The sequence below is a fragment of the Geotrypetes seraphini genome, chromosome 10 (assembly GCF_902459505.1).
Source record: "Geotrypetes seraphini chromosome 10, aGeoSer1.1, whole genome shotgun sequence".
NCBI classification, from domain to species: domain Eukaryota; kingdom Metazoa; phylum Chordata; class Amphibia; order Gymnophiona; family Dermophiidae; genus Geotrypetes; species Geotrypetes seraphini.
Genome location: NC_047093.1, coordinates 139,686,937 through 139,701,760, shown reverse-complemented (window position 1 = coordinate 139,701,760; position 14,824 = coordinate 139,686,937). Strand labels below are relative to the sequence as shown.

The 14,824-nt window shown below is 47.6% G+C and overlaps 1 protein-coding gene across 2 annotated transcripts; it reads right to left on the bottom strand.

Moving 5' to 3' along the window:
• Window positions 1–24: 24 nt before the first annotated feature.
• Window positions 25–14,009, bottom strand: IL11 (interleukin 11). Of its 2 annotated transcripts, none has more exons than XM_033962159.1 (5): window positions 13,571–14,009; window positions 6,217–6,380; window positions 5,623–5,709; window positions 4,877–5,035; window positions 25–2,974 (listed from the first exon to the last, which is right to left on the bottom strand). In XM_033962159.1, exons 1-5 carry the CDS (start codon window positions 13,581–13,583, stop codon window positions 2,807–2,809), a joined length of 591 nt encoding a protein of 196 aa, XP_033818050.1. In that variant the 5' UTR covers window positions 13,584–14,009; the 3' UTR covers window positions 25–2,806. The 2 variants fall into 2 exon arrangements, with proteins under 2 accessions (XP_033818050.1, XP_033818051.1); XM_033962160.1 differs by lacking the exon at window positions 13,571–14,009 and adding an exon at window positions 7,984–8,142.
• Between the last annotated feature and the right edge of the window lie 815 nt (window positions 14,010–14,824).

The following is a 14,824-nucleotide window of genomic DNA, read 5'->3' as shown; positions in this document are numbered from 1 at the left end:
AGACTGAGCCTCTCACTTCGTATTCCAAATCCTAAGAAAAATTTTATTCAAGTTTTATACAAAAAAGAATGCACACGCCCACACAGACAGTACAATCTGATAATAAATAGAGAGCATGCCACGCATTCTTCATAAATTAAATAATTTAGACACATATCTCTACCAGGAAGCCACAGTCATGCTCTCAGATTAATAGGGCATTCTCCAGCCCTTCCTTCATGTCTTCACGCTCAGTCATGTTCCTCGTTTGTTTGTGAGAGACGACATGAGGAAGATGATTTCAATGTGCAAAAATAAGTCAAGTTACAAAAGCCAGAGAGCACTGCTACTGGTCCCTCAGTGAAAGAATTTGAAATTTCTATTTTAAAAAATGGAAGACGCTGTTCCACAGTGACGATCTCACAGGCCTGGTGTTCCTATCCCCTCCCCCACACTCACATACCCCTGTCCACACCCCCACACAGGTACACCCACACCCACATACACACACACACCCCATCAATACATGCATATTCACGCAGCTCCCCCAAACCCACAAACACACCCACACCCACAAACACACTCACATATCCCCACCTACACACATACACACACCAACAAACACACTCAAACATCCATACACACGAATGCACACCAACACCCTCAGCCATGCACACACATACACACTCCAACCCCCACACACATACACACCCACTCAACTCATACCCACAAACACACTCACACATCCACACGCATACATACACACCAACACACTCAGCCATACACAAACACACTCACACATCCACACCAGCGCACATACACACATCCATATTTACACATGACCCCCTCCACCACCCTCTCACAGTCTTTTGCATGCATTGAACTCTGAATTTCCCTGCCAATCCCAATGCCATCAAGTGCAGATGAGATAAATGGAAGAAAATTAGGAACAGTGGACCATGGAAAATCTATCACTGCCCTACCTACCAGGACACATAAAAATATAATATTAATTCCCTAGTTTGAAACATTTCAATAAATACTAAGAGCAACTAAGTGAGGGCCCCTTTTTATCAAGCCAAGCTAGAGGTTTTTAGCGTGGAAATGATTTGACGCTCAAAGAATTCCTATGAACATCGGAGCACTTACCTCACCGGCCTGTGCTAAAAACCTCTAGCGCAGCTTGATAAAAGGGGAGTGGGGGGTAAGTTCGTAAACACAGGTAACATCAGAAGGGGAGTGACAATAAAACTGTACCACAACCATTTCAGTAATAATAGTTTTTATGAACTAAGGCACTGGAAGATAAAATGACCTCCACACAAAACACACACTCCCCCTCCCACCTCAAGTCACACAGAGAGTCAGTGACAGAGCCAGGGATTAGAGCTCAAGTACAGGTAGACACAATGACTCACCCCAGGGTCACACAGTATCAAGGACAGAGGCAGAGATTAGAGCTGAGGCACTGGAGGTAAAGTGACTTGCCCTGGGGGTGTCACAGAATCAGTAACAGAAGAATTAAAACTGAATTGTGGGATAATAAAGTGACGTATTCAGGGTCATACAAAGTGCTTTGAAAGTAATAAGGCACCCCGATTACATCTACAAATGCGAGCTGTGTACACAAGGGTCGTATCAGAGGAAAACAAATTTCTTATTCTACCGTTTGGTCAGCAGGTGCCACTGCTACATCAGAGCGAATCATAGAAACATTGAGATGACATGAGGACAAACTGTCTGCCTCAAACTCCCCTCAATTATCTTATATTCTGCTAGCATACTCCACCACCCCCAAACCACCACCACTGAGACTTTCATAACACTACTTAAAAATCATGACTATCCCAAATTCACCCTTTCCTAAACAAATCCTAGGCAACTGCACTGAAACACAGCATACTTTTAAATATTAAGTTCAGTTTTCAAAAACCATTTACCTAGTTAAATGGCTCTTTATCCAGCTAAATGAGGTGAGGGGTTTTGGTTTTTTTAGACACTCTCTCTTGCTGGCAGTTCAAGTTGTCTGATTGTCTGGATCTTCTGCTCTGGTTTGTCAGTCGCTGCAGTTTGCCTAGGTGATGCCTAGTTTCCCAAATGGTTAAAAGCCAGCTCTGTATGAGTCCAGCTCTCTGTATAAGAAGTCTCCCCAGCTCATCTTTCCCCCTGCTAAAACCACCCCTCAAAAGATGAGGGTTTGAAGTGCCAAGGGATTAAGTAACAGAAAATAACTAGAGTGAAGAATCTCTTCCTAGGAGGAGACGAGACACAGGGGAAACAGTGAAGGCGAGAGAAGTAAAAATATGGACAACTGGAAAGAGAAAGGGTTATAATAGTAAAAACAGGATAACTTCCAAAGTGCTAATCCTACCACCCACCACCAAAGAGAACCAACCTCACCCCAAAGGGCAGGAGAGAACTTGACTCCACACCTAGGCAACCCCCCCCCCTCCTAAATTCAGCATTCAACATGTCGAAATGTTTAAAAAATAATAATAATAATCATAATTATAATCATAATAATAATAAATAAATAAATATCAGATTATATAAATATTAGCCTGCTACATTTAAGTATCTCAAATAAAGGCTAAAATGACTGCGTCCATTTTTGCATGATCCCTCCGCTGGCATCCCCCAACCCTCCTTCCATCAGCTGGGGAGGAGGAGGAGGAGGAGGAGCTCCAGAGATGGGAATGAGAACTTGGCGTGTGCCGCTGACCTCGCCCACACACAGCAGAGGTCCTGCCTCCATTTTTAAAAATAAATTTCCCTTCGGTGCTGGTATGAGGTGAGGGTTGAGGGGTTTCTTCTCCATCCCCAATTTTCACAGTTTCTTGCGGATCACCACCAGCGCCCGGGCTGCCCAATCCAGGAAGAGGTGGAAATGATGGAAGATAGCGTGCCCACTCTGGACCACATGCCACCGGGTGGGGGAAGCGGGTAATGATGAGGGTGGCAGTTCGCTGGCCCGCATCACATTCAGCTTTGTCATCTGTGAGGGGAAAAACACAACAGTGGGATAAAGAGTTAGTAGGATAATCACATCTCCCCTTGTAAAACTAAATCCTCTCTGAAACGGAAAAAATGAGTTCCCGCGGGGACGGGGGAAAAACTTGTCCCTGTGTCATTCTCTAATCTGCAGTTAAATTTTAAAAAGAGCAGGTCAATTGTACATTCAAGTATTGGAGATGCTATGGTGTCAGTGGGGGGCGGGTGAAGCTTCGGAACCTTGCAGTTATGTGCGTCCAGATTAGGCTTTAAGAAACGATTAAAAACATACGTGTTTGTCAATGCATTTTTGTGATGGGATTTGGCTGAGGCTGAGAGGGGAGGCTTGTGAGAGGTCGAGGATTTGGTTTATGCACTCTGATGTTATTCTAAAGTTATGTAGGATTTGCCTTTATTAACCACTGTGTCTGTATTGTCAAATTTTTATGCATGTTTTTTTTATGTGTACCGTGTAGGCTATATGCGGTGTAAAAACTTTATAAATAAATAAATAGATCAGGGGTCGGCAACCCTTTTACAGTAAAAAGCCAATTTATCCAAAATGTTTGACCCAAGATTTACATAGAGCCGCAAGGCGTAGCTTCTCTCCCCCTCCAATCCCTTGCAGGTCTCTAAAACTCTCATCCTTCCCTCCCCCAACCCATTTCTACCATACTGTACCATACTGATTCTTGTATCTCGCAAATGTCGACTAGGAATCATCGCGGCTTACATAATATTAGAAATGATACAGAGGTATATGCTCCATGTACATGAATACGTTGTAACAGAACAGTGCAGTGAAGAGAACAGGCGTGTTTTTAGTGCCTTCTTGAATTGGAAGTGTGTGGCCCCCCCAACCCTTTAATCTCCCTCCCAACTGCACGATTACCCTCCCCGGGCCTACCGAGGTACCCTGTGGTCCAGTGGGAGTCTTTGTGGCAGGGGCACGCGCGGCCCCTCTCGCTCCTGCCTCCTTGCAGCTGCCTTCTAAAATGGCTGCCGTGACCTCTCGCGGTACTACAGGAAAATGCCATAAGCAGCTGTGAGAGATCGCGGCAGCTGTTTTAGAAGGGCAGCCACGGGGAGGCAGGAGCAAGAGGGCTGCGCTCCTACCACAAACACCCCCGCTGGACCACCAGGTACATCGATAGGCCCGGGGGGGATCATGGGGTTGGGAGGGAGATTAAAGAGTCGGGGCCTAGAGCCGCATATGGCTTGTAAGCCACAGGTTGCCAGCCCCTGAACTAGATGGAAGCTTGGGGAGAGCATACCCCAACTGCTGTGAGCCCTTAAGAACTGCCCTTTTATTCCAATGTTTATCTAACCCCTGTGCATGAGAGACATTTGCATATGATGAAGTACCAGGTATGCAAATCTCTCTTGCTTGACAACCTAACTTGCTGGCAGCTCTGGAGGACTGCGAGTGAAGGTCAAGGGTATTATAGTGTAGAGTAGAAGTGGGTAGGGTTACCAGATTTTAGTTGACTAAATTTTGCCCCCCTAGCCCCGTCCCATTACACCCACATCATGCCCCCCAGCCCCGCCCCCTCAACCTGTTCTCATTGGGAGAGAGGGCATCCGTGCATGTGCAGATGTCCTCCCGATGCAGTCCCAAAGGACAAGCTTCTCAAAACCCGGACAAAGTACCAGGTTTTGAAAAACTATCCGGATGCCTGGACATGCCCTCAAAAAAAAAAAAAAAAAAAAAAAGGACATGTTCGGCTAAATCTGGACATCTGGTAGCCCTAGAGGCGGGCAAGCTAATCAGATTTTCAGGATTTCCCCAGTGAATACACATGAGATACTGATAATCCGAGAGGGCTGCGTCCTTCAAGGACCGAGATTGCCCCCCACCCCCGCCTCCCCCCCCCCGTCATGGATGCAAAGCACCTCATCCCCTTACCAAGTACTCCAGCCTCCACAGTAACTTGTTGATGGAGCTATGTACGCTGTTAAACTCTCGTTCCAGGGGCCGGATGGCGTGGATCATCTGCTTGAGCCAGTCAAAGTGGTGCTGGTAGATGAGAAGATCAGTGCTAATCTTGGCCAGGCCCGGGGAAACCTGCGGGGAAGAAAAGAGTGAACGGTGGAGGGGAGACTGATTGGGTCAGTGAGAACACGGCAGTGCTGAGGGAGTGGGCAACAGAGCTCAGGGAGGTCGCCGAGGGTTGGGAGAGGGAGATGGCGGGGGGGCACTGATCAAAAAAAAAATGTTATAGATTTAGCGCACTGAAATTTTCTAAAGATGTCAGAAGACAGAGGGCATAACTAGAGTAGACCGGTATCCTGATTCCAACAGTGCCAGTCTGGCTCACAGGTACCCAGCAGGATCTCACACTGGAGAGATATGGTGGCATTTCCATGCCTGCGTGGCTAATCGTGGCCAATGCAGTGAAGTGCCAGGGTTGAGCTAGCCCATACAATCCTGAACGTAGCAACAGTTGAGAGCTCTGGGGGTGCTACCGATGTGGACATGCCATCCGATGAACTTGGACGTCTCACAGCACAGTGTAAGCCATCATGCCTGATGTCACAGCCGCCCTCTGGGTCTTCCGCAGTGGCCAGAGAGGACGGACAAACAGCTGTTTCAGAGGGTTGCAGTGGAAGGAGGGAGGGACTGCGGAGCTACAGCAATGCCACAGAGCTTACCTGGATGCTGGCGAGATCGGCGGCGTTCATAGAAAGCGTCGGCAACGTCTCCAGTATGTGCTCTCCTTCCAGAGGGTAGTTGATCTTCTGCAAGATAAAAAAAAAATCCACCTCAGCCCCTTATCACTCTGAGTCACACCCTGCAGAGACTGGCACTGGGTGAGCAGCAGGTCTGTTTACTAGTCAAACTCCATTGATGCACCTCATTTCTGCCTCATAGCAACCCCTCCTTATCATTCCAGTATTGAGGCATTCCTCACACATCTACAGTTCTTCCCAGGCACCCTATTCCTGCCCCACAGTACCCTTCCTTACCATTCCAGTATTGAGGCTTCCCTCATACACCTACAGCTCTTCCCAGGCACCCTATTCCAAACTACATCACCCTCCCCCCCCCCACCATTCCAGTGCTGAGACATTCCCTTTCCCCAAACTCACACACAAAGTTCTTCTAGGGCACCGCCCTCAGCACCCCTCTGCCATTCAGTATTGAAGCCCCCTCACTACACATAAACATGCTGCTTTTCCGGGGCACCTCACTCTTGCCCTGCAGTATCCCCTCTCTCCTTGCTCCCCACTCTCTGTCACACTTACAAAATGGTGGAAGAGCTTCTTGGTGTCTCCCAGGAGGTTTCTGGTCTGGTACACAATGGCATCCAGATCCTCCCGTGGATCATGCATCTTGGTTCTGAGGAGCGGAATGGCCTGCATTCCCTCGTAGAAGCTCCAGAGTGCTAAGACCAGCTGGTAGACACCGCCTGTAAAAATAAAGAGTTTAGAGCCACCATGCCATCAGCTTGCAGACCATGCCACAAAAACATTTCAAACACTCATTTTCCGTCCTGGTTTTCTGCCCTGGTGGATGCAGGGAACTGAAGTTCTGAAATCGGATTTTACTTCCATTGAAAATGAGATACAGTGGCTCACTGTATCTCATTTTCAATGGAAGTAAAATCCGGATGTCTCGATCCATCCTCCTTTTTCTGGAGCCATATGGTAACCCAAACCCATTGGCAATCAGCCTGAATGATGGGGGGTGGGGGGGAGGAAGAGGAGAATCCAGGCAACTAAGTCCGCCATCTGGGAGCAGATGACTTAATTGGATTCCTTGATTTCTCATTGTCTCATCTCCCCCTCTGCCTCCCTCCCTCCAGCCACCTCCTGCCGCTGCTTGAACTCCCTCCTTCCATGTCTGGACCAGCAGTTCAGGGAGGTCACAGACTGGAAGAACAGACACTTTTATTCCTTAAGTCTGAAGAGGGGAGGGGCTGAGGGGAGAGCCAGGCTAACTCAGGACCCATAGGGTCCCTGGATGGATTGAAACATCCGGGTTTTACTTCCATTGCTTACAACGGAAGTAAAACCTGGATGTCGCAATCTGTCCTCATTTTTCTGGAGCCATATGATAGGGGTGTCTTGCCCGCTTTCCATCCAAGCTTCTTGCACCTTTTTATCCTCCTAGTCCCAGGTCATATGGATGTCTCAGTCCAGCCTGGCTGAGCCCAGAGCCGGTGTTTCTCAAGTCAGTCCTGGTGTTCAGGATATCCTACAATGGAGGCAATCCATGCAAACCAGTCTCATGCCCATTCATTGTGGATATCCTGAAACCTGACTGGCAAGGGGGTACTCCAGGACTAGGGTTAGCATATGACTCCAGAGAAAAGAGGGCGGGTTGAGACATCCGGGTTTTACTTTCATCGGAAGTAAAACCCGGATGTCTCAATCTGTCCTCTTTTTTGTCTGGAGCCATTTGGTAACCCTATCCAGGACCGACTTGATAAACACTGGTCTAGTGCAGGAGTTGGGGGCAGGCATAGCAGTCAACTGGCTCGAGATTCACCCAGTAGGGTTGATCCAACCCCACTGCATGCTTGGAACTTGTGGTCTTGCTTTTCTTAGGGAATGTATTGTAAAATTCAGGACTACAAGTCCCAGCATACAATGGGGTAAAATCTGGACTGGATCAGCCCCGTTAGACAAATCCAGGGCCAATTGACAACCCTAGGTGCAGCGACAGTCTACACTATCATAACTTGAACAGTGATTGAAGAACAGTGAGGGAGGCGATGTCTTCCTAGCTTGAAAGGTGGACACAGAAGTGCGCAGTCCCTATTCAGTTCTTAAGCCAAAGGTTTCCTGTTTCTGTCCACTGTAATTTGGCAGAAGTCCTGAAACGCTTAAGCTCTGGATGGGAGCCCAGGCATTCTTCTGTCTCGGGTTTGGGGGAAGGCGGAGGGTGTCTCACATTCCAATAAAGAACATATAAATGCCCCCTCGGTTTTATATCCCTTGTCCTCCCATCCACCTCTCATCCCCCCCCCCTCCCGTGCTACCCACGCCAACCAGGTACCACAGCATCACCTGTTGCTGCTCCGGGAAGTGAGGAAGGAGGCTTACACAATCTGAGAAACTCCCGCTTCGCTAGAATGCCGGAAACCGAGGATGGTTTACGTCAAAAGGAGGATGATGTCACCAGGATCTTATGACCCGAAGAGTGGGGAAAGGTATATGTCAGCCGGGAGAAAGGAAAGGGAGCTCTGTGAAGGGGGGAAGGGAAACTTAGTGCCATAATAACGGCAGATGCTGCATGGCAGGAGTGAGGTGCATCGATAAAGCTGTGTGTGAGGGTCTCGGTGCTGGAATAGCAGAGGGTGCTGCAGGGCAGGAATGAGGTGCATTGGTAGAGCTGTGGGGGTGGGGGGGGTGGTTCCTCAGTACTGAAAAGGAGAGAGAGAGCAAGGAGAAGATACAGAGTATACATTTCAAGAATGTAAGTTTTAGGTAATGTTATACCACAGAAAGGTAAAATCCCTCTCTCGTGCTAGAACATTCTCTTATAGCCAGCATCAGCCTCCTGGGCAGTACTGGTGGTTTGGCCCCCCCCCCCCCCATCGTGTGGTGGTTTTGCTGGGAGGGTGAACTCTGTCAGAGGAAGAGGTGAGGGGATGGAGGTGGGGAAACCTGGAAATAAATTTGACACATTGAAGGCGCCAGGGGATAATCTGTTTGTGCCTGAGAAAATCTTAAATACAGCCCCCCCTCCACAGACACCAAACTACACCAACGAGGTGTCGTATGCGCTGGTCGGCAGCTCAGGGCATCTCCCTAAGGGGTGAATCGTTAAGATAAATGAAAATACGGTAGCCAGCGTCCCCATTACCATCACTGCATGTTCCATTTTAGATAATAAAGCCTATTTATTTATGTAGGGGGTGGGGCTGATGTGAGATGTCATGGAGATCAATAAGTGGGGGCAGAAGAGCCAGAGAAGGCCCAGGAGGGGGTTTAGAGATTTTAGCCCCCAAAAAGTTAGCGTTTACTTCTACTAATAATATTTATCTCTTATATAGCACTGAAAGGCACACGCAGTGCTGTACATTTTGACATTTAATAGACGGTCCCTGCATGGAAGAGCTTACAATCTAACTTGGACAGGCAGACGTGACATATGGGGTTGGGGGGATGCAGAATAGAGAATGACAAGGGGACAAATTTTTCCCTGTCCCCCACGGGGACTCATTTTCCTATCACGGCGAGTTCTTTTCCTATCCCTGGCCCATCCCTGCAAGCTCCGTCCTCATCTGCGCGAGCCTCAAACCCTTTAAAATCATAAGTGCTCGAGACTTGTGCAGTTAAGGCAGAGCTTACAGGAATGGGACAGTGACAAAACTCACGGGGACGGAGAAATGGAGTTCCTGCGGGGGTGGGGACAAATTTGTCCCCGGGTCATTCTCTAATGCAGAACCCAAAGTGAGAAGATTTAGGAGCCGAAAGCGTCTCGAAGAGGTGGGCTTTTGACCTGGACTTAAAGACTGCCAGAGACGGAGCCTGCCGTAGTTTCCCCCTATCAAGTGGAATTAGAAAGGCCCCCCCCCCCCGCCCCGAACTTGAACCCTACAAAGAGGGGTGCTGGAGGTTACTTATGTTTAAGGGTGGTCACACCTGGCCTGGTCCTGGCCTTACCTCACATTACATTTTGAAATTTGTAACCCTAATTTTCCCCATCTCTCTCTAATAGAAGAACATAAGCAATGCCTCCACTGGGTCAGACCCGAGGTCCATCGTGCCCTCCAGTCCGCTCACGCTGCGGCTCAACAGGTCCAGGACCTGTGCAGTAATCCTCTATCTATACCCCTCTATCCCCTTTTCCAGCAGGAAATTGTCCAATCCTTTCTTGAACTCCAGTACCGTCCTCTGTCCTATTACGCCCTCTGGAAGCGCATTCCAGGTGTCCACCACTCGCTGGGTAAAGAAAAACTTCCTAGCATTCGTTCTGAATCTGTCCCCTTCCAATTTTTCCGAATGCCCTCTTGTTCTTATATGTTTTGAAAGTTTGAAGAATCTGTCCCTCTCTACTCTCTCTATGCCCTTCATGATCTTGTAGGTCTCTATCATGTCTCCTCTGAGTCTCCGCTTTTCCAGGGAGAAGAGCCCTGCATCCCCATCCCAAATGCAACTCCTGAGTGGGAAGGGTTCGCCCTAAAGGCTGTTTGCTACGTGTTAAAATACAGCACACGCCGGCCTGAAGACAGACAGGTTCCCACCCAAACACACAGCACCTCCACAATTAACACTTAGGATTTGGTGCCCTAGCAGGGAGGGCACCGACACACTGCACCGACTGACTCACCTCCCCTCAACAACCAGCCCTCTCCCTTCCCCTTCAAACTTATGTGATTGTCTGTAGAATAAATCCCTGTAGGTAAAGCTGGAAAGGGGGGAAGGGGAGAGAAAGGTATATGAAATTCTCCGTCCCCGCGGGAACTCATTTTCCCATCCCCATGAGTTCTTTTCCTGTCCCGTCCCATTTCTGCAAGCTCCATCCTCATCCGCACAAGCCTCAAACACTTTAAAATCCTAAGTGTTCAAGGCTTGTGCGGTTAAGGCGGAGCTTACACGAATGGGACAGGGACAAAACTCGCAGGGACAGGAAAATTGAGTTCCTGCAGGGACGGGGAAAAATATGTCCCCGTGTCATTCTTTACGTAAGAGTAGAGAATGACACGGTGACATAATTCATCACCGTTCCCGTCCCCGCGGAAAACCATCTTCATGTTATTCTTTAAGGAGAGAGGGAAGAATCAGAATACGAACGGCCACAACCACCGACCCTCAAGCTTTGCTTTGAAGAATGCTGGTGTAGAAAGACTGAGGTTGAGATAGACACTGAAGAATAACAGTCTCTGATATCCAGAGCAGATATTGTGATGTCATAATGCCTCATTCCACCAGTGCCTAAGAGCCAATCACATCAGTGATGTCACAATGGCTTCATTATCCTTGGCTCACATAAGCACAGCCAATGACCCGCAAGCTTTGCTTTGAAGAATGCTGGTGTAGAAAGACTGAGGTTGAGATAGACACTGAAGAATAACAGTCTCTGATATCCAGAGCAGATATTGTGATGTCATAATGCCTCATTCCACCAGTGCCTAAGAGCCAATCACATCAGTGATGTCACAATGGCTTCATTATCCTTGGCTCACATAAGCACAGCCAATGACCCGCAAGCTTTGCTTTGAAGAATGCTGGTGTAGAAAGACTGAGGTTGAGATAGACACTGAAGAATAACAGTCTCTGATATCCAGAGCAGATATTGTGATGTCATAATGCCTCATTCCACCAGTGCCTAAGAGCCAATCACATCAGTGATGTCACAATGGCTTCATTATCCTTGGCTCACATAAGCACAGCCAAAGACCCGCAAGCTTTGCTTTGAAGAATGCTGGTGGAGAAAGACTGAGGTTGAAATAGACACTAAAACATGACCTGGGATTATTTCCCGCGGTTATCCGCGGGAACGGGAACGGTGAATTTTGTCGCCGTGTCATTCTCTTCGTAAGAGTCTGCAGTGCAGAGTGTATACCACAGCAGAGGCCTTGCAGAAAAGAATGGCTGCCTCAGTTTATTATCCAGAGTTTGCTATACAGCTTCCCCTTCCTCTTCCCCCCCCCCCCCCCCCCCCCGAGAGCTTCTGTCATAAGGACATTATCACTAAGATGGCTCCTGTTTTAAGGTTACCCTTCCTGTACCGGAGTCTTGTAACAAGGACTTCACTGTTGCTTGCCCAATGCCCACAAGTAGATGATGCCTACCTCCGGTCACTGACCTTCTGATTATAGAATGACCCGGTGACAAAATTCATCACCGTTCCCGTCCCCGCGGATAACCGCGGGAAATAATCCCATGTCATTTTCTAGTGTCTATTTCAACCTCAGTCCTTCTACACCAGCATTCTTCAAAGCAAAGCTTGCGGGTCAGTGGCTGGGCCCATTCATACTCTGATTCTTCCCTCTTTCCTTAAAGAATGACATGAAGATGGTTTACCACGGTTATCCGTGGGGACGGGAATGGTGATGAATTTTGTCACCGTGTCATTCTCTACTTCTGATAACCATTTGGTAACTTTACTAGAAAGTTCACCACTAGCCAGGCCCCCTGATCAACCTCAGCAGCTAATTAAAGTTGATCGCAGAATGCAAAGCTTACAGAGCACGTGAGTTACACGGGAACTTGTGTGACCTGATGTGGCACTGGGTAACCCTGGGTTGTTTGTTTTTGTTTGGTTTTTTTTTTTCTCGTTATTGTAAAATGTTCTCAATTAAAAAAAATCATAAAGCAAGGAGCACTGGGAGAAGATGCTGTCAGTCATTCAATAGCCTGTGAAAGACCCACAGAATCAGTAATCATTCTGATTACAATCCTGTGGCTGAAAGAGAAACACATGGTTTTAGAGTTTGCCAAAATCTCCTGCCAACTGGCTCCCAGCACATAAGATCTGATAATGCAGGGAACGATACGGGTGCGTTTATCATAATCATAGCCCCATTCTACCCCAATACCGGCATCACGCTGAAATTCATAAAGCATGAATACAGCACAGACAGCTGCAGAGTGGATCTTCATCAGAGCCTCGTGAAGGCATCACACCAACATATGTAAAGCAAGAATACAGCACAGACAGCTCATCAGAGCCCGACGCAGGCATTACACCAACATATGTCAAGCATGAAAACAGCACAGATAGCTGCAAAGCAGATCTTCATCAGAGCCCTGTGAAGGCATCACGTCAACATATGTCAAGCAAGAATACAGCACAGACAGCTCATCAGAGCCCAATGCAGGCATCACACCAACATATGTCAAGCATGAAAACAGCACAGGCAGCTGCAGAGTGGATCTTCATTTGCGCCCTGTGAAGGCATGACACCAATATATGTAAAGCATGAAAACAGCACAGACAACTGAAGAGCAGATTTCCATCACAGCTTCATGCATTTGTCACACTAATCCATGCAAAGTATGAATACAGCACAGAAAGCTGAAGAAAATCTTCAACAGAGCCCCGTGCATTTGTCACACAGCACAGACAGCTGAAGAGTGGATCTTCATTAGGTTCCTATCCAGGCATCATAATACAGTATTACTGTGCTTTTACAGTATCAGTGACTCACGCTGTTTGAGGGCAATGTCTGGTCAATAGTAGCAAAAAAACCCAAAACACTAATTCAATTTGTGTCATGCATCATGGCCCACTTACACAGGTTATCGCTCCATTTAGAAATCCTTTTGTTCCTAGAATATTCTGCAGGGACAGACTCATTTCCTCAAATAAAAGAAGACGTCTCTTTCCCACCATACATCTTACGTTATAAGAGCCCCTCTCCGGACTGCCCTCCATTTACCCACCGAGACAGAAGAAATTCCTGGAAAAAATACGCCTCTTACTCTGTAACAATGCCTGTCATCACAGAGGGAAAGTTTTGTTACACTCAAATCCCTGTGTGTCCCATCAAAACAAACAAATACTGGAGATCCCTCTTGATGACAATAAAAACTCACCCTCCACCAGTAATAAAATCCATCTGCTCCCATCCCCAAACAGGAAGAGCAAAAGATCAGAATACCCTTCTAAATAAAAATTTTAAAAAAAATTGTTCACACTTACTGTTCCTTTTCATGTTTTCACTTTTGATATTCCAGTGGCTTTAAGTTCAAGTTAACAGGTTGGTTTGTCTGGTGTATATATAATCTTTCCTCTTGTCTGATGCTGCTGGTGGCTGTTTTACCCCTCCCCGGCTGCCCCCACCAGTGTTTTTTTTTTTTGTGGGCAAAGGGGGTGGAAGATGAGGTGGAGAGAGTTTCTGTCCCAAAGTTTTCCAAAAGTACTTGAGGTAGGAAAAATCTGAGGGAGGAGGGTGTGAAGAGAGACCACAGGTGGGAGAGATGGGGGACAGAGAGACTGAGTGTGTCCCGGGTGTGTTTGCGAGTGAGATTTTAGAAAGGGGGAGGCAGAGAGAGGGGAAGCAGTGTCTTGAGTGTATATTTGTGGGTGTATGAGTGAGAAAGGGGGGGGATAGAGAGATAGCACGTGTCCTGAGTGTGAGTGTGGCTATGTATTTGTCTTCACACCAATACAAGTCCGGGCTTATATATAGTGATCCAGAAGTCCTCTGTATGTATGCTTCTTTTTTTTTTTTTTCAAGAAAGGATGACACACACTTTTTTGACTCACTTTCCATTCAGAAAAAAAAAAACACTCCTATGAAAATCCTTTCTCCAAGTTGCTTGTACTGGATTCAAAGTGGGCGGCCAGGGGAGATGACACACTCCTCTGAAAATTTCAGACTTTTCTGTCTGTGTCGAAGATTTGGGTGGGAAAAGGACAGAGAGAGAGGGATGTGAGGTCAGAGCTGATGGGGACTCTCTCCTCCTGACTTTGCTTCTATTCCACCCCACTCCACCCCCCACCCCCCAGTGCATCTTTGGGCCAAGAGGGGTGCCAGGGTCCTCAGACACGTCTAAAGCATAGGAAGACTTTTTTGGCCAGACCTGATTTTAAAATGACATGCTAAAGTGTAGTATTTGTAGTCCATAGACATCAGAGCTGCAGGTCCCATAATGCACCGGGATGAGGTTGGCAGAACTCCAGGACTGGCCAAAAAAAGTCTCCCTTCTGGAATGGGTAACCTGGTCACTCCTACTAAAGCAGGTGAAAGAAAATTCTAGGCGGTGAGAGAGATGGGGAGAGGAAGGAGTGAAAACAGGGAAGAAGAGGGTATTGCACAGTGGTCTCACCGTCCCCAGGAATCACACTGCACTCTGTCTTCCAGGGTTCAGACGCACTCTCTCTCTCTGGGAGTCACACTGTGATCTCTCCAGTAATAAAGGACCCTCGGGAGTTCAGGAATCAGGGTCAGAG

Bases quoted from the DNA above. Each gene is read 5' to 3' on its own strand.
- IL11 (XM_033962159.1), bottom strand. The intron at 5,036-5,622 runs GTAAGCTCTGTG...TCTTCCCCGCAG, and splicing joins CCGATCTCGCCAGCATCCAG to GTTTCCCCGGGCCTGGCCAA. The intron at 2,975-4,876 runs GTAAGGGGATGA...TTCCCCTCACAG, and splicing joins TGTGGAGGCTGGAGTACTTG to ATGACAAAGCTGAATGTGAT.